Consider the following 19975-nt stretch of genomic DNA (forward strand, 5'->3'; position numbering starts at 1 on the left):
TTCGTTTCCCTCTGTATTATGGTTTTCGCCATGCTTGGTGATGTGGTCCAAATGATCATGTCATTAACTGTAACCTCACAATACAGTCCTTGCAGTGGTTCAAGATAATGGGGACCCCACCGAACCCGCAGCTCGATCCCCCGTACCCTGAAATACACTGTATTAAAAGTCCATGGTAGAGATCTTGGACACATAGGGGAGATTGATGCAAAATTAACCGTGTTTTCAGATCCTCTTCCTTGCCAAGCAGGCGGTGCGGTCGGGATAAATATATGTGGCTTCGTGGGAGGGGGCGTCGTGTATTCTTCACTTTCCCCCACCTGTTTTGTGTTTTGGAAATTGGTGGGTCGGAGATATATGAGATATTTGAGAAAATAGGCCTCGGTAAGCGGATTGGAAACAGTGAAATCTTCTCTTGGCATATCGAGTAGAATGGAGGTGGTAGGGAGTCTTAGAAACGGGCCTCTGTCTGATAGTCCCGATGAGACTCCAACCCCCACTTTGAACAATCTAGTCACAAAACACTGTCTCCCCTTTCGCTTTTTGGTTTTTTGCTGACCTTTAGACTTGACGACTCGTTTTTCTCCTTCCGGTGCGTCCATCAGTTTTGGTTTGTCTTTCTCCATGGAAATGCTAAGGCGAGCTTCTGCCAGGCGTGAGTTTTGGGTTTCTTCTTGGGGGGCTCCGGCTCCGTACTGGACACGGTGGCGTAAGTCTGCTCGTCTGGTACCACTTTGATGGCTGCTCCGACGGAGTAGATCCCTTTATAGGGGACGGTGATCATGCGCACTGACAGCTGGACGTGACAGGAGGTGCTAGGATCAGAGGGCGTGCTCGCCCTGTGAGCCACGCCTCCCGGGTGTTGCAAAACTCCATCCCGAAACTGGGATTCCGCTGTCACCCAGTAGAGGCAAGACTTCTCCTTTGGTCTTACCGCATTGCTGCCCCATCCGTCCACTTCAGTGGTGTAGTAATACATATCTGAGCTGCGCACCCCATCTTCCCTTGGTACATCCGGCAGATCTACTATTGGTATTGTGCAGTCATTGATGACCTCCAAAATCAGATGTGCCCAGGTGGTCAGTTCCCAGGGGCCTGTCCACCCACCATTAACGGCTTGCTCTCGGGCGTCATCTGGGAGTGCACTTAGCTCCTCAGCTGATGGTTGGTATGCATGAGGCCGATGTACTCGGAAGACCACAGGAGAGTGGTTGGCATTCAGTGGTGGAAAGGACAGGGAAGCTCTAGCAGCGTCATACGGCCAGGCGGCTTGAACAGAATCCCACAGGACATCATGAGGTCCTTCTTCCCTCCTCCACACCCATGGGTCCAGTTCTTCTGGAGTGTTCGGAGGAGCGGAAGGTCCTGGTAATATTATCGGTATGGGGCTCCCATAGTTCGATTGCACTCGCCCGTAGGTTCTGTAATACCGCAGCGAGCTGTAGAACCTTGCCACTTGCCACCCTTCAGCTTCGCCTGTCAGTGTTACCTCTCCGCTCCTTAGCTGTTCCTCGCACACAGGACAGTGGTGTAGCTCATTTCCATCCCACGTGCAATAACAAGTTCTTGGTTCTTCCTTGAGCCACCCCCATTGGGTTTCCAACTTAAGCCGGGGCAGGTAACCCACTCGGCAGTTCCCACAGATTGTATTGTTCAACACCGTGACCGGGGAGACGCGAAGGTGTTGTAGCATCTCTGCGGTAGCTCCCTGGTGCCTTGGCTTCTCACGGCCTGGTCCTTCCCAGATAATGGGGAGATGGTGGTCCGTTAAACAAACCGGACAGCCGCTTTTAGCTTTCCCCCAAACCAGCATCTCTCTCTCCTCCGACAGGACTCCATTTTTAGCCCAATCCAATTTCTTCAGGGCTCGTCCTGCCCAAATCCCTGAAGGTGTTCTTCTAACTACAACCACCCCTTTCACGGTGGCCAGTCCGAGATAGGGTGGAATGGTACATGATTCACTGGCCATTTCACCGGCTTCTGTTTCACTTTAGTCAGGAACCGGCTTGAGCTGCTCAACTCCTTGGATCCCTTTTCTTTCCAGCAATACTGTGTTCCTATCCAGTACTTTCTTGACGATGTCAGTTGTGTCAAACTTGGGTTTTACTGCTGCATGTACAGGTTGCTCTCTTGCTTTGACCCACACGCGCTGTCCCTCTCGGAATGGCACTCTGGGCGTCAGCTTCTCCTTTTTGTCGCTGGAGCCCCGCCCCACTTCCTTCGTGGTGAACGGCCGTTGGTTGAGTTCCATCGCAGGGGCGGGTCTTTCGGCTCTGCTTCTGTCGTTCAGGGCCTGCCCTATTTCCACCGCTTGGGTGCTCCAGCTGTTGGTGTTAGCATTTTTAGCTATCCAGCTTTTCACTAACCCAATGGCTCGTTCCACCACTCCGTTAGCTTGTGGGGTGTAGGGTGGCGAGTAAACTCGCATTACTCCATACTTCTGACACCACTGGTCAACCTGTGAATTACGGAAATGAGTCCCATTGTCCGTGCGCAGCTCTTTCGGGATTCCCAGGGCACTGCATACTTGTTCCAGCATGCCGACAACGCTATTGCCGTTCGCTTTCCTGGCCGCTTTTGTAGTTACAAACCCCGACATAGAATCCACCAGCACTAAGAGGTACTTTTCACCTCTCCTTCCTGTTATCCCCATGGGACCTGCAACGTCCATGCAGACTGAGCCCCAGGGGACCGTGCTTTTGATGGACAACCCATCCATCCGCTGCCCTCGGCGACCTGCGTTGTATTGACCACACACTTCACAGTCCCTTAGCACGCGTTGGACTTGTTTCACTGGGATCCAAAGGTCTTGCTCCTCCAGTTCCTTACGTGTAGGTCGCACGCCTGCATGTCCAAGGGCCTCATGCACGCTCCGCACGACCTCGACCACGTATTCTTCTGGGACCTCCCGTCCTTTGGGAGTTCTGTCCCACTTCTCGGTACCGACAAAGACGATCTTTCTTTGTTGGACATAACAGTCCACTTCATCATTCCCACGCCAATGAGCTCCCTCATGCGTGTGTGCTCTTTGATGCTCAACATCTATTTCCAACTGTAGTTTTAGCTCAGCAATCTTTTTCCACAAGTCTTTGTGTGCCACTGGCTTGCCCTTTGCTGTCTCGAAACCATTTTCTTCCCAAATGGCCAAGTCCTCTCTAAGGGCCTGAGCACAGTAGTAACTGTCGGTTACTAACCTGGCACTTTTGATTTTCCTTTTCACCAGCTCCAGCAATCCTTCCAGTACTGCCGTCACTTCTCCGGCTTGAGCACTACCGGGGGCCTTTCCTTTCTGACGGCATTTCTCTTTGCCATCCTGCTTCAGAATAAATCCCCAGTATGCCGACTGGTCGGACCCCTTTCTGGATCCATCGGTGTAGATTGTCCATTCCGGTTGTCCTGGCTTCTCAGGTGTTTCTTGTGGTTTTTTCTTACTGGTGGGTTGTGCTGGCCCAATTTCGAGCTCCGGGTCCAGCAAGATGTCCTCCCATCTTCCCCACCGAGTATTGGTTGCTTTAGTACTTTCCACAGTTCCTTTTCTTAGGTACTTGTGAACTTGGCTTTGTGTGATGACTTTAACTGGTTGTCCTTGTGCTAAATCCTTCAGCACGCCCCAATATCGAGCTAACACCGCTAGCTCCTTCTCCTCCTGCGGGTATTTCTTTTCAACAGAAGTTAGGGTGTAACTCCATAGGGTAACCAAGCCTCCATTTTCGTTACTCACTTTGATCATGGCATCGTCATTCTCGCAGCTGATCTCTGCCACTAGTCTTTCCGACAAACTCCTTGGCTCCAATCTCACAGCTGCTTGAATGGCCCTTCTCAGTTCCTCTAGGTTCTGTTGATTGGCTGCTGTCCAAACCCAGGGTCTTTTTCCGTCTTTCTCGTCGTCCTCACTTTTCCTCAGGCAGTGGTACAAGGGTTTGGCATATTTCTGATAGTTGGGCACATGGTCTCTGACATAGTTGCACAATCCCAATATTTTCTGTAAGTCATTTTCTGACTGAGGTGGTTGAATGTTCGTCAGCTTTTCTCTGTACCCATCAGAGAGTCCCAAGTCCGACGTGACTTGGAAACCCAGATAGTTCACTTGGAACTGTCCAAATTGACATTTCTTGAGATTTAGCTTCAAACCTGCCTTGGTGAGGTTTTCAACTACTTTTTGTAGCCTCTCTAGGTGTTCTTCTTCTGTGTCATCAGCAATAAAAACATCATCAATGTACACAGTAGCACCTACGTCCCCCAGTACCTCCATCACTGCCGACTGGAACACATTTGGGGAGTTCTTGTAGCCCTGGGGTAACCTTTGCCACACATAGCTTTTGCCTTTGTGAGTGAATGCAGTTTTACCTTGCGATTGTCTGGCGAGGCGTAGGGAGAAAAATCCATTAGCTAGGTCGATGCAAGACTTGAACTTCTTGACTCGAAGAGTTTTCAGCGCTCCTTGTGGATTGATTAGACTGGCTCGGTTTGCTATTGTTCTCCGATTCAGGGCCTTGAAGTTGATAACTGGCCTCCAACCCCCTCCAGCCGATTCAGGTTTCTTTACCGCCTGGATGGGGCTGTTGGTGATCGGGTTGAGTTCCTCTCTGATGATCTCTAGGGCACCCAGTTCCTTCACGATCTTGTCCATTTCTTCGACTGCTCCTGGGTTCAACGGGTACTGCCGAACAGGTGGATGAACCCCACCTTCGATATGATGAACGAACTTTGGGCCCAAATCTCCACAATCGTTCTTAAACCGTGCCACCTGCGCCGTAACGATGATCTCACGCAGCTTCTCTTTCCCAGCCGGGGAGAAGTCACTCTCTTCAAGTTTCTGTTCTGTCACCGTTGGTATGTCGACCGGCTTGTACCAGTCTTGCTTCTCTGATCCTGTTTGGGTCGGGCCGACTTTCACCAATCTTGCTTTCAAGCTTGTCAGCCTTCGCTCCAGTCGCCGATGTGTGCCTTTCTTTTTACTGAGTTCGTCTAAGTCTTTTACTGTGAGGAGATTGTAGGGACCTTTCACCCACACTACTCCTTTCCAGGTCCCATACGGCATTTCTTCTACTTTTCCATTAGCAAACTGAACCTTCAGGTGTCCTGCTGTTTTTAGGTCTTTGCGGGTCATAGACACCTCCGCTCCTGTGTCCACCAGGTAGGGTACTCCCTCCACTTTAGCGTAGATTTCGTCCCCCTCCCAGTAGGCATTTTCTAGAATGACCCGCGACCTGGACGCCATTACTTTGGTGACCCTCCGGCCCCGGCTTTACGGGACTCACGGAGGGCCGTCCTCTCTTCTGGGCTCAATTTCCTATACTCCTCATCTGTCAAGAACTGACCTTTTCCCGGCTGGTTTGATGAAGCCGGCGGGTTGGTCGGTTTCCCTTGTGGTCCTGGTGGTTTCTGCTGGAACGGCCGGTTCCGGAAGTTGGATGGCGGTGCTCCTTGTTGAAACGGTCTGCTCTGGAAGTTGGATGGCGGTGCTCCTTGCTGGAACGGTCTACCTTGAAAGTTAGATGGTGGTCTGATGTTAACCCTTCCGGGTGGCTTTGCCGGTTGGCTAGCCTCCTTCTTCCTTTTGTCCTCGTAGTACTGCTGTTCCAGGTCGAATCCTTGCACTGCTACATCCATCTGAGCGACTGTTGTGCTTCTTACTGGCAACTTCACGAACACGATCTCTCCTCTGCGTCCTTTTGTCACCTCACGCAGCACCTTCACATATCTCGCGGGGGAAACGGTCTGCTTAAGTGTGTGCCACAGCGGTTCCAACCTGCTTCCTTTGTCCAGCCGTCCTCTGGCTCTCTTCACCTGGGACTCTTCATCATCCATGTCCTCCAACACCAGCCTTTCATAGTTGCTCTGTGCTGAATCTGTTCCAACCATCGGGTCCGAGGTCACGCTGGTCAGCCACAACTTTTTGGCTCCCTCGTGGTTGGTGGTAGACAGCACGGTTGGCCAAACATCTTTCAGATACTCCTCATTGTTTTCGTCTGCGTTTTTACTCCTAATCACCAGCCTTAGATTCTTCAACTCGGCGTAAGCATCTTGTCCTGTATTAGCGGCCGGTGGCTGAGCTGACACCTCTGGTTGTCTCACCGGGATTCGCGGTCCTGGCTCCGAAGACGTCGCCTGAGGTTCCTCTTCATCCGCCGACACTTCGTCCAGCTGCTGTTGAGTTTCCCTGGAGTACTTGTAGGCGGCTTTCTTCAGTCGTCGCAGCATCACATCGTACATAATTCCAATGTATGCGTTCCTGAAGTTGGTAGTCAGGGAATAGTGTGCTGTCAGGGTGGAGCAGGATGGTGTCATCAGGATGTTAGCCCATTCTCCGATTGTTGCTTCCACCTCGAGCTGCACCCGGTCTCCCAATCTGCTGGCCCATCCTGCCGGGATCTGGTACTCAGTTTGGCCGACCTCGGGTACATACGTACGCCGTCCGTCCTTAGCCTGTACTGGACCCCAGGTCACGTCTCTTGCCAGTCTTTCAGAAGATTTCTCGATGTCAAAGGTCTCCATTTCTTTCTTCTTACCCCGGTGCTGTCCTGTTCGGAGTGTCTTGTGCTCTGTCGGTGGTTGCTTCGGGTCGGAGAAGACACTGCCGTGATCACTTTCCTCTTCTTCTTCTCCAGGATGTTCGATCTCCGGTTGCTCCTCTTCGTCCTCCGAGTCGCTGATGTCCTCATACTGTTGTTGTCGAAGAGGTTCTCTCCCAGGGGAGTTCAGCGGTCGAATCTTAGCTGGTTTCATCGGTCCTTCTTCTTTCGGGACCGTCGGCTGCTCATTCTTGACTCTTCCCACATTGGGTTTTTTCGGTTCACTGCGGCTCTCTTCAAACGAGAACTCCTTAACGTACCTTGCTGCGGAGAACCCTGGTTCAACAGATGCCTCCTTTATCTTTATCCTGGGTGGCTGCACGGCCTTGGCTTTACCTTTCTGGGTGGTGTTTGAAACCTCACTCTGGGGAATTTTTAAGGGATATTTCCTGATCTCTTGTGATGGATGGCTAATGCGGCATTGCTCCTCCATCTCAGCCGCCAATTGCACCCCTTGCTCAGTGCGGAGTCGATGTAGACGGGGGTCAACCACCACCACCACTTCTTTGAGCACAAAGAAATGACTGTTGGTTCTGGCTATATTCACCACTCCGTTCTCCGCAATTGATCTGGCGGTGTCCCTCGGCAGATCCGGTGATCTTAGTCCCTGCACACTCACTATTACTCTTCTCATGCATTCGTTGCTGGCTGCCGTCAGGCCCCGCTCGAGTCCGTGCCACATCTTCTTCCGATATTTCTCCAGACTCTCTCCTTCTTGGTAAACGTCAATCGGGACTAGGATTACAGCACCATAAGGGAGATTATGGCCTTTCATTATTATTATGTCTCCTCGAGTTGCTGCACTACAGGAAGCTTCCAGCAATCTTGAGTCTGTTTTGTAACACTTTCCTGCCTGGCTCTTAAGGTTGCGTCGGAAGTTTTTATTGTGGATCTTGTATCTGTCGTTGGTGAACACAATTAGTCCATCACCCTCAAGATCCCATATCCCTCCAATAAACTGATGAATCATGAGCCCGGATTGCAGCCTTATGCTACCGGTCCCTGGTGGTATTTCGGCCAATTCTCGGGCCATCCTCCAGGTGTCCGATTTCTGAGTCTTCTTCTTGGGGCGGCCGGGGCCCCACTGCTCCTCGTCCGATTCCTCTTCGTCCCCGTCGGAACTGCTGGCCGCTGAAGTTTTCGTAGGTGGCTGTGGAGGCCTCCTCTCCGTGCTGTGGACTCGGGGATGAAACCCGAGCTCCGGGTTCCGTTGAGGGGACCATTCCTTGGCTGCCTCCTCCCACTGCTCCTCTGTGAGTCCGCCGACGAGCGCTCCCTCGGGGTCGTCCTCATTGGCCGGTGCAGGTGGGATGTCCTCGTTCCGCGATGGACCAGGTGGAGCTGAGGGACCCTCATCGTTGTCGTCGCTGCCGCTGTCGCTGCTGTTACCGCCGTCGTTGTCGTCGCTGCCGCCCGTCAGGTCTATTAGAACCCTCGAAGGTTGCTCCCGCTGGTGAGTCGGTGTCGTGGCTCTGCTGGGCAGTTGGGAAGGAGCCTCGGCCACCTCCGACTCTGCCCTGTCCGGGGCTCGCTCTTTTTCCTTAATCTCCTTGTATAACTTAAGTCTCTGCAGGGCTTCGTTATATTCTTGAAACTTGCGCACCCCCTTGGCAAGATGGTTTACTAGAATCCCGTCAATGCCCGCTGCCAATGTAGCGGTTTTTACTACGCTGTCATACTTCTCGGAGGGACTGTAGACAGTCCGCAGCTCACCAGCTTCCCACTCTTCAAGGAGCTTAGCGAACCATTCCAGCCATTCTTTAACCTCCGTCTTCCTAGCAACCTTCACCGGGCATTTGACGACCCCCAGACGGTGACCGTGTTGAAGCTGGGTGCAAAAATATATCCGAGTTTGCACTAAGTGCTTCATCATTCTCTGGGCCACCTCCTTGTCGAGGGTGTAGTGGGATTCATAGAAAGCTTTCTTGTTTATCTCAGTCCAGGAATCCAATCCATCACCGAGCAATATCAGCTTCGCAGGAATTTGTGATATCGTGGATTGGGAAAGACTAGGTCGATGACTCCCCTCGTCTCGGCTGATGTTGCTCGCCCCTTGTCCCATTGCCGGCCCTTGCAGGGGATTCAGTTCCCCTCCTTCTTCGTCTTCACTCATAGTTGTCTTTGTCTTCGAGTCGCCTATCCCCCAAAGCCTCTCTTTGCGCTTTCGAGTAGGGATGGGTCCAGGCTGTGTTGGCTACTGGCTTCACTGTCTGGATCTGGTCATCCTATCCTCAGTAGAAGCTTTCCCTCACCTGTATGCTATACAGTTACTGCGAGGGTTGTGACTGATGGCCTTATCAGTCACTACTAACTCTCTTCCCTAAGAGTTAGTAACCCAAGTGAGCTATTCAGAGTCTCGCATCTGTTTTTACTAACTTGGTGTCTTTGGGGCCCGCCTACTCAGTTGTGCGCCGCCCCACGTTGGGCGCCATGTAGGTTATCCTGCAATAGTCAGCCCCGCCCACTCCTCACTACTCCCCAGGGCTGCCTACTGACCAGTTCTCCGTCTAACAGGTCCGGAAAATCTCTGAGTCCTGGGTATTACCCTAAGAGTACTCTATAAGAGATAATCTATTTAAACTGGTAGCGAAAGTGACTCGTCTAGCTCTAACTACCTCCAATCCAGAAGTTATGACCCTTTACAGTTAAGAAACAATCAGCTGAGTAGCCCTCGCAGCTGCATAATTCCAATAACCACTTCTGTTAACGGTAGCCCACTTTCTAAATCATAACTTGCACTTGGAACCGGCTAGATTATGTTTAGTGACTTAGAGGTAAGTCCCAGGGTCATTATTTACTCTCACCAAAGGAAATTATGAAGCCTCCTATTTACTGGAATCATGTACATTAGTTTTACCTTGATTAAAAGAACTGGACAAAGATTAAATGACTCTATTAATTCCAATGTCCACCAACCTCATTAGAATTTTGTGGTATAAATTTATTAAGCAAGCTTAAGCAGGGATATGCGACATACAAATCAATTATCAATCGTATATAGATCAAAAACAGTGTAATAAAATTTACATGTACAATCCCACTACTCTGTCTCCTTTCCCTAAGAATTAAGTCGCAAGTTCTGAAATGAAATTTCAATGAGCAGATTCAACTCATACCCAGACGATGATGGATCTTTTGGCAACAGGAATTTCTTGCATCCTTGGTTGAGGTCTTGGTCTCGTGTGGAAAAATCCTCCTTAGAAAGGAAACAAAGCAGAACGGGTCTGAATCCTTTTTGCAAGACTCAGTTCTTCCTCCTTGTGGGACCTTTGTCCTTCCTCCAAGTCCTGCTGCAGAGTTTGAAAGTGCTGAGTTGAGACGAGACCGTCTGTCAAATAAAGAACTAGAGATGGGGCAACGGGACCCAGTCCTTTCTTCGCGGTGTGAAGTCTGAGCTTCCCCGTAGTTCTGAAGTGCGGTCCGTGTTTCAATCTGCTCCTGCATGCTATTGCAGGTGTTGTCTCTTCTTCTCCGCCGCCGGACTGGGAACGGTTGGTTCCTCTTTTCAGCCCCTTTTTATGCCTCTCCTCACCATGTGTGTGTATGGGAAGGTTTGGCCTACGTGACTTCCTTCACGGCCGCTGTGTCTCATGAAAAAGTCCCCCCCATTTCTCAACCTGCTTGCTGACCACAGTGGAAGTTCCCGTACTTCCCCTTTCTTCCTGTGCTTCTTGGCCATCTGTTCAGAACTGCTTGCGACATTTCCTGTTCTCAGAGCTGTACTGCACATTCGTCTCTTCTATATTCTATAACTCACTTTATCTATTAAAACTCAGTAAACACATTCAACTTGTTGTTAAATTGATTTCAGATGATCATAACTTCATATTCATTGACAATAAATCACATCTTTTCCTTGTTGTTAATCATTAACATAATCATTACATATTTAAATCATTACAAATCATCAATCAGAGATTCTTTGCAGAAACAAATCATTACAGATCTTTACAGAAAGTTATTGAGTGATTACTTGTATTCATGTTATTCAGACTTATTCAACTTAATTAACTTCTAATCAAACTACAGAATTACTTTATTTCTTCCAAGCCATTATGTATCTTTTTCTGCGTGTGCCTGGAAAGATCTCATACCCTTATGCCAGTTTTCTTGACACTATCAATAAGTGTCCTTATGATAAAACTTTTTATGCTTACTACCGATTAACTTCGTGCTGACTAACATATGGTAGTTTGCTATGATAAACACTGTCAATATTGTGTTGACAGTCCATCTAGATAAGGGATGTACACTTTCTGACAAATTGCGACAGCCGATTGGTCAGTTGCTGACAAATGCCCTGGAATAATTGGGGGAGGATTGCTATACGTGTGCATCATGTCACAGAAGTGATAATACGCATAGACAAAGTTAAAATCCTCTTGTGTGATGTTTTTTTTTAACTCAGTATATAATAGTTTCTTTCTATTTTGTGTCTTTTGATGAAAATGCCGCAACAACTACATATAAGTACTGTATTTTCTGCACCACATTATAAGGTGCACCTTCAATGAATGGCCTATTTTAAAACTTTTTTCATATATAAGGCGCATAGAATAGACGCTACAGTAGAGGCTGGGGTTACGTTATGCATCCATTAAATGGAGCTGCGCTAAAGGGAATGTCAACAAAACAGTCAGATAGGTCAGTCAAACTTTATTAATAGATTACAAACCAGCGTTCTGACAACTCTGTTCATTCACAAAATGAATAAACAGCTGTTGCTTCCTCCACTTCCACACCATTGATTCGTTAATGTTAAATTCTCTCGCTGCTGCTCTATTCCAGTGTTCTACTGCGTGACTGATCGCCTTGAGTTTAAACTTTGCGTCATAAGCGTGTCTCTTAATAGGAGCCATTTTGGGGTCTTTACACAAACACACAAATCGCGCAGTCATATATCCCACCATACACCGCGCGCTTGTTCTTCTATGGGGGAAAATGAAGTCGGCGGCTGCTTTCCTCCGTTTCTTCTTCGACGGTGGAAAATGAAGTCGGCGGCTGCTTACCGTAGTTGCGAGACCTGTTGTGGCTCAATATTGGTCCATATATAAGGCGCACCGGATTATAAGGCGCACTGTCAGCTTTTGAGAAAATTGAAGGTTTTTAGGTGCGCCTTATAATGCGGAAAATACGGTAATGTTAAATCAGATGGAAAAAATACAAAAAGCAAATCTAATATTTTCTGGGGGTGCTATGACTTTTCCAGGGGGAGCTATAGCACTCCCTAACACCCCCCTGGCGCTGCCACTGGTTATTAGTTTATAAAAGTCCAGGCAAACCTAAATTTACCATTTAATAATAAAAAGCAGAAGGGTGATGTAACCATAGCATAATTTTTCTAAGCAGAATCTCAGAGATAAAAAAAAGCGAAAAAAGAGGAATTACGTCTGTGTAACGCAAGAAAAATTTATAGCAAACAAATGGAAAAATTTACACTAATGTGGATTATAATTATGAAACAAACAGCAAAGGTACGATGTCATATTATATAAGGATTTCATTAAGTGCCCAACTCAAGAAAAAGAAGAAAAATATAAAATATATAAAAATAAGTTAACATTAGTGCTGAGAAAGCAAAAGCAGGATCATTATGATAGGCTACTGCAAAAATACTGCAATGACACTAACGGTACCTGGAATATAATTAATAGTATTATTAAAAATAATAAAGATAGAGATTCCCCAATATGTGTTAAATACAACAACATTATAGTGGAAAAAAAAGAGGATATTGTTGACGTTTTTAATAAGTCCTTTGTTAATATTGGTCCTAATTTAGTAAACGAATTGCCAAAGGTTAGAGATGGAAAACATAATTATAAATTGAATAATATTAATACAATGTTCCTGGGAATAGTGAGTGAAAGTGAGGTAATAGACGTAGTTAAAAAATTAAAAAATAAGAAATCCAAAGATTGTAAAGATATTGATATGGCGATCGTGAAAGAGGTAATTTATATTATTATTAAACCTTTCACCTATATTTGTAACAGATCATTCTTAACTGGAACTTTTTCTGACAAAATGAAGATAGCAAAGGTTTTTCCAGTCCATAAAAGTGGAGACAATCAAATATTAAGAAATTACAGGCCGATATCATTGCTACCACAATTTTCAAAAATTTTGGAAAAATTATTCATAAAAAGGCTGGACTCCTTTCATAATAAAAATAATATAATGAATGAGCACCAGTACAGCTTCAGGAACAACTGCTCCACAATTTTAGCTGTGATGGAGTTTGTGGAGCACATTGCTGCAGCAGTTGACCAGAAGCTTAATACCGTAGGTGTGTTTATTAACCTATGTAAGGCATTTGATACTACTGACCATGCACGACTATTAGGCAAATGTGAACTGTATGGCCTACGGGGGTTACATATCAGTGGTTAAAGAGTTATTTGAGTAATAGATTACAATATGTACAAATTAACAACACAAAGTCACAAACAGACATAGTAAAATGTGGTCTTCCTCAAGGCTCAGTCCTAAGACCTAAATTATTTATACTTTATTTAAACAATATTTTTGCAGTATCCAGTATTTTAAAGTTTATAATGTTTGCTGACGATACAAATTTCTTTTCTTCTGGAAAAAATATGGATGAAATAATAAAAAACAGTAGAAAAAGAGTTAGCTGAGTTGAAAACATGGTTTGATTACATTAAGTTGACGTTAAATGAAGAAAAAACTAAATTCATGGTATTCTCTGGTAATTGGATCTATAATAATGTAAAGTTATGCATATATGGAGTTGAAATCGAAAGAGTTTGAGACAAAATTTTTAGGGATTATTATAGACAATAAACTTAGCTGGAAGCCTCACATAGAATATATTAAAAATAAAGTTGCAAAAACTATTGGAACATTGTTTAAAATAAAAGATTTAATAAATATTAAAGGCTTGCATATTATATCATATTCTTCTTTGGTTATGCCTTATTTGTCTTATTGCTCAGAAATCTGGGGAAATGCAAGTAAAACAACCATTGATATATTAGTTAAGTTGCAAAAAAAGCTATAAGGCTTACTAATAAAGTGGGATACCATGAACCAACTGATGAACTCTTTATTCAATGATGGCCTTCTGGACAGCAGTCAGGTCGGCAGTCTTACCCATGATTGGGGTTTTGAGTGATGAACCAGGCTGGGAGTTTTAAAGGCCTCAGGAAGGTGTTTAGAGTTAATTCGTTGCTTCAGATGATTAGGTTCATAGCTCGTTTAGAGACCCTTTTCATGATATGCTAATTTTGTGAGATAGGAATTTTGGGTTTTCATGAGCTGTATGCCAAAATCATCCATATTAAGACAATAAAAGACCTGAAATATTTCAGTTAGTGTGCAATGAATCTAAAATATATGAATGTTCAATTTTTATTATTGAATTTTGGAAAATAATTAACTTTATCACAATATGCTAATATTTTGAGAAGGACCTGTATATGTTTTGTGAAGATATCTTGGTAGATTGTTAGGTATAAAAAAAGGGTAGGCAAGAATAAGCTTTGCTTCAGCCTATTACTTTTTTGGTAAATTATGGGTTTGCTTATTGTTGTTTTTTTTTTTCTTTTGTTGTTTTCTGTGTTTAATGTGGACAATTTAACAAAATAAAGTGATTGATGATGATGATATTTTTGGGATTCAGGAAATAAGCCCTTCTTTGCTGTTCGTAGGGTGACTTGTTCTGTGGGGTTTTTATGTGGAGAGGTGACACTAGAAAGGGAAGGTTTTTTGACTTTAATTTGACTGGCTACCTGTGTGGTTTGGATCGTGTTGCTCGGTGTTGGTAGAACGGAAAGACGGAATAATTTTCATACTGAAGCGTTGCTGCCCTCAGCTGTTCTTAAATTACCTTGCTAGGTATCAGAGGGCTGCTCTGACTGCATGTTAAGTGTATTTTATATAAATGTAATATTTAAAAAAAAAAAAACTAAGGAGTTACCTAAAAATAATTGAATACTCGGTATACAAACGCATATATCAACACACACACATTGACTTACCTTGTGCCGAATTGCTGCCTCTGTTCTCAGCCTGCTCCTGTAGCAGTGGATTTCTTCCCACATTATTTTCCTCAAACAAATTATTCCAGTGAACGAAGCACGTACAGCTCCCTTTTAATGTCCGTCTTCCCATTTCTGACGCTGGATCTTCAATATCCTCAAGTTTTGAAATACCAGGCAGCTACAAACCGTGTGTTAGCTTTAGTGGCTAAGTTTTGGATACAGTCGGTTGTCACCTTGATATCAGCAGGAAAATGAAAAAACTAAGCACTGGATTGTACTGGCTAATTATTGGTCACAACGGCACACAACAAAACTCAGTTGTTGTACCAGTAGCTCGAAGATATATTAACTTCTGCGTCTTGTTCATGGTACAGCTCTTCCAGATATGGCTAAAAACAGTAGGAGCAAGCGGTACCCGGAAGCGATCTATGTGGCGAAAATTTAAACGAAAATACGTCACCACCACTTGTGGCATATAGGCTATTATAAAGTCCTGCTTCTCGGGCGCGCTCCACTATTTGAGAAGTACTGCCATAGACATTGAAAACTCTGTTACTCTTCTGATTTGAGAGACAGATTAAAAGTGTTCATACATGCTGAATATTTTCTTTGTGTTTGTTGATAAAGGGAGCTGACTTACATTTTCTTTAGAGAAAACTCTGGTGAAACACAGGTAACGGGTCACCTTGGATTTGAAAAGGCCATCTTTCCACAAGTCTGCATCCAGGCCATCTGTTGTTATAGATATCTAGAGAAGGAAAATTGGAGAGTGGAGGAATCACTGACCTGAGACAATGATTCATCCAACTGTTTGCCAAAGCAGTCACAACAGTATCTTTGGAGTGGCACAGCTTCTTGTTTTCTTCTAAAGAATGAATATCTTTAGAAGACATATAGATCATATTGATAGGTGTTGCAAGAAAACACCACCACTAAACAATTTTAACTATTTAAAGCAACACATTAAATGGCTTAGCTAGGAGAGTTACAAACACACAGGGCTCAAAAGTTTATGCTTTACATATTCACTTGGAAATTTTTAAAAAAGGCTGTACACATTTTACTCAGTTCTACATCATAATTTACATGTAGGAATTTTTTTTTGCCTGTTAAATATGAAAAATATTTTCTACTCTTTTTTTTTTTTTCTACTTTGCAGAATTGCTCAAATTTATATATCATTTCATATGTTCCAGGCATGCTTCATAGTTTACCACATCATATCCAGAGGGGGCCCTGTTCCTGGAAGCCACTACTCCAACTCCAGTGATTGGATCCATAGACATCTCTGGCAAGGCCTCTGAAAGGTCCCGGACTTCAGGCATCTCTGCAGTGTTCTGCAACAAAGTAAATTACTCAAATGAATAAACTTAAGCTGAGGAAAGGTAGTGGAAGCAGAAAGTCCAACAATAAAACTGAATGTGATGTTTTAAAAAAAGAGCTTAAAATATATACAACTTTGCATAGCTTCCTCCCATTAAAGGGAACTCTGAAACAAAACCCATTTTTAGATGCAAAATTCAATATATTACTGACTTCATCTTCAACATGAGCATTTTCATAATTGGGTTATTATGATTATTATTTAAGTAAACTTAATTCCTGTCTTACTGAGCATAAGCTTTCAATTGGGTTCAGGTCAGGTGAAGAAGGGGGCCATGTTTCTCATCTTCAACACTATTTTTAGTGACTATTTGTCCAAAAACTCAAAATCAAAAAATCAAAAAACTTCAAGGTGATCTAAGCAAAAGTGAATTCAACTCAAATAGACACTTGATGCACTGTGGGTTTCTGGCACAGTGTTTTTGATTCCAAAAAGGATCAAAAGTCAAAAATGTAGTTCTATGTTTATTCCATAGATGCAGGTAAAGCATGGTACAAACATCACCAGAACCCTATTGTTTGGCTACCTAATTGTCTCACCAGGTGACTGACGACTCACTGACTGGATGGACAGACTGTCAAAGTAACTGGTAAAAAACCATCTGACCACCCATGTGCATAAATAGCTACCTAATCTCTAGGTATTTATATGTGAAACACCCACATCCCAAAATGAAAATGAACTAATTAAGTTAATTACTAGCCAAAAAAACATATTCTAAATAACTAGAATTAAACAAAATTTCTAATTGTAAATCAGCCACAAAATAGGCAAATAAAAATAAATTAAATAATCTAAATTCTAAGATTTAACTGAAAATAGAGAAATAACTCCTAAACTATTACTGTATGTGATGGCGCATTATTTAAAAATTGTCTTATTGAATTGAAGGATGAGACATCTTCCTGAACCACTACTTTAAGAGTCTCTAAAACCTCTAAAAACTGGCAGGAGGTTTAGTTGATTTTGAGTCCATATTAACCCAAAAAGGTCCAACCAGCTTTAGTAATACAACCCAGACTAGTACCCCACCTCCACCTTGCTGGCATCTGACTAGAAGTGGAGCTCTCTGCCTGTTACTGATCCACCCACAGCACTATCCATCTGATCCTCTCAATCCATCCTTAAACCTTAAAATCTGTCTTCAAATATTTCTTGGCCCAGTCTTTAGTGATGGGCCAGATGACACAGAAACCTCGGCACATGCGGTGAGCAAACAAGATGAAACCCTGTGTCTGCACATATCACTTTAAGGAAAACCACATGACCGATACAATTCCTGTGTTGTTTGGATGTGACCGCGCAAAACTGTATTGATGAGGGAGAAACTGTGTCGACACATTTGTAGGTTTTGTTGGATAGAGATACTTTGTGTTCTTTGCGTTGGCATTGGCTCGTATTTGACTACCGGTACGGATCAACCAAGGAAGAGAAAGTTTTCTCCTGTGTGGGATCATTTTGATCTCATAACGGAAAATAATTATTCAGTTGTCATTCCCACTTTTGATCACTTTTCTTTCAGATTATTCAAATTCCTTTCCATGAATTTGTTTACATGGTCAGTTAATTTACATGGTTAACTTTTATTTATACTGTAGGTGAAAAATGTGGGATTTGCTCCCAAGTTTTGTCTTGATGTAACTGGAGCACTTTCACGATGCTGAGGCATCATCGTGCCCACCAGGAGGGGGAGGAATCGGTTAACACTCCCGCCTTTGTTGAATTTGCCTGCAATGGCTTTCTAAATCCAGCAGATGTCACTGCAAGTGACCCGGCAACACAGTTTCTACAGTGTCGACACAGTTTGGGAAATGTGCCATACACCCAGTGAGGCCTCATCTGCCCATCACTACCGGTCTGGACACTTCTGCGTTCTTGTACAGTGGTGGTCGGGTTTTAGCTTGCCTTACCTGTCCATGCCTCCAAGTTCTGAACATCTGGTATTTGTAGTTAGTAGTTTATGCACAAACCTGAAACTTGCAATGGTAGTTTTAAGAGAATAAGATGTGTACAGATTGGTTTAATAGATCTGGTATTGTAGGAGTGTGGTAGGTGTGTCTTTGGGATTGTACTGTGTTGTTTAAATAAAAAAATAAAAGACTTTAATTAAAAAAAATTAGGATGTGGTCAAAATACTTACTTGCCTACTATTGTTGGCCAAGTGAATTGTTATTAATCTCCCATGTATTCACAGACAGTAGGCCTCTAAAAGGAGTAGGGCCCCACACTACAGTTAAAAAGTGCATGCAGCTTACATGTTTCTTCTGATTTTGCTTTTTTTAACATTTGAATGTTTTAGATTATAAAATAAATATTAATATGGGATCAAGATAACCTAAATAAATACAAAAAAGCACTTTTCAAATTATTACATTCATTAAAGTAAAAAGTTACTGAAACCATTCTGGCCCCATGTGTAATTCTCCTAACCCTGAGCTGTTTTTCAAGTGTGAAGTCCCCAAACTAAATCAACATTAAATACAGCTTTTAAGTTCTAGCTGACAACAAATCTACATTTCTTGAAAGTCAAGATAAAACACAACAAATGGAAAACCTAAATTTTTGCTGATTATTGTAACTTTGTTAATTATTTCTTCCACCAAGTTATTGGAGAAAGTATTTTAAAAGCTCGACTGAAATAATTATTTAAAGTGGAGGACCATGTGAGCATTGATTACTATACCATTTAATCTCAAAATCAATTGGAATAACATATTCAGCTATAATTGTTGATATGTCTAATATATCGATTTAATGTAACTGGCCATACACTTAATTAACTTAACTGATCCTTTTTTATATACAAAAAATAGAAACAATCCTTAGAGTTTCAACCCGTTTGATGTGGATTGTTTTGGCCAAGAAGCTGACGAGCAGCATCAGAACTAACGATGACGATCAAGTAAGCTAGCATGCTAGTCACAGATCAGCTACAACAGGCTAACCAGCTTGTTTTCACTGTAGGGCACCGTTTACCCTGTAAATAATAATTGTTGGCCAAGTGTATTGTTATTACTAAGCTGTAGGAACTTAACTAAGCCGCTTCCTTCATAAGCGTATCTCAGTAAGTAAACTTACAGCAGATAGACGGACGTTCCTAAATACCGACTGCGCAGTAGCCTCTTATGTTAGCTTATTAGCTTTGGGGAACAACTACTTACCTAGCAAAAGGGGAGCACTTGGATTACACCGGCCTACTGATATTTTCTCAAGTGTTTTCCTTTTCTGCGCCTTCTGACAGCTCCTGTGAGATTTGTGTACCTAGGAAATTTTCATGTTCAACGAAGTAGTCCGAAACAAGTGTTGCTTTGTGAATATCTGCATACTGGATCTCCAGCTAGCGGTATCAGAGGTAAATCATGAGCACAGCTAAGTCCTGGGAGAACTGGAAGAGCCTTTCCTTACTTTTTTTTTTTTCTTTATTGATAATAAAAGGGGTTTACAAACAGCAAAATTAACAACACTAACAAATAAAACGGAGAAGACAATGTCAGGGGGTTATATAGCAAGCACAAATAAAATGAAAAGTATATATATATAAATAAAAAGTTAACTCAGAAAGATGTTAAAGTGAGCGCACATATCTGCTGTTTTAATGGCTTTTGTTTTTTGAATTGCGGAGAGTTCTAATATAATGTTTGAATTCCTCTTTAAAGGCTGAAAAGCAAGGTTTATGATTTGAGAATTTAGATCTATGCATACATTTTTTGCAACTAATAAAATTAGGTTGATAATATAAAAATGTTTTGTTTTATTAGTGGGATAGGAGAAGAAGCCAAACAACATATTTACATAAGTGAGGGAAAAGTCACCAAGAATTTTTTGGGAAATAAATGTACAGATATTTTCACAAATAATACATGAGAAATGGCATGTCCAGAATAAATGACAGAGATCTTCTTTATATGGTTGGCGGAATGAACAGTTCATGTCTTGTTTGTAACGTTGAAGAAAAAACTTGCAGGGATAAAACCTTAAAAGACACTATTTTGACCTTATTAACAATTAAA

At 43.4% G+C, this 19975-nt stretch overlaps 1 protein-coding gene across 2 annotated transcripts in view; it reads right to left on the minus strand.

The window, feature by feature from the left end:
• mvb12ba (multivesicular body subunit 12Ba) overlaps positions 1-19376 on the minus strand; it is a 46851-nt gene extending 27475 nt beyond the window's left edge. Inside the window, exons 1-3 of one of the 2 annotated variants that reach the window (XM_032569027.1) lie at positions 19127-19376; positions 15796-15918; positions 15222-15329 (exon numbers count right to left, since the gene is read on the minus strand). In XM_032569027.1, the coding sequence (XP_032424918.1) occupies positions 15222-15329; positions 15796-15906 (219 nt within the window). In that variant the 5' untranslated portion in view covers positions 15907-15918; positions 19127-19376. The remainder of the gene's footprint in view (positions 1-15221; positions 15330-15795; positions 15919-19126) is intronic. The other variant, XM_032569025.1, reaches the window with a different exon arrangement.
• Positions 19377-19975: the final 599 nt, after the last annotated feature.

This window comes from Xiphophorus hellerii, chromosome 8, assembly GCF_003331165.1.
Source record: "Xiphophorus hellerii strain 12219 chromosome 8, Xiphophorus_hellerii-4.1, whole genome shotgun sequence".
NCBI classification, from domain to species: Eukaryota; Metazoa; Chordata; class Actinopteri; order Cyprinodontiformes; family Poeciliidae; genus Xiphophorus; species Xiphophorus hellerii.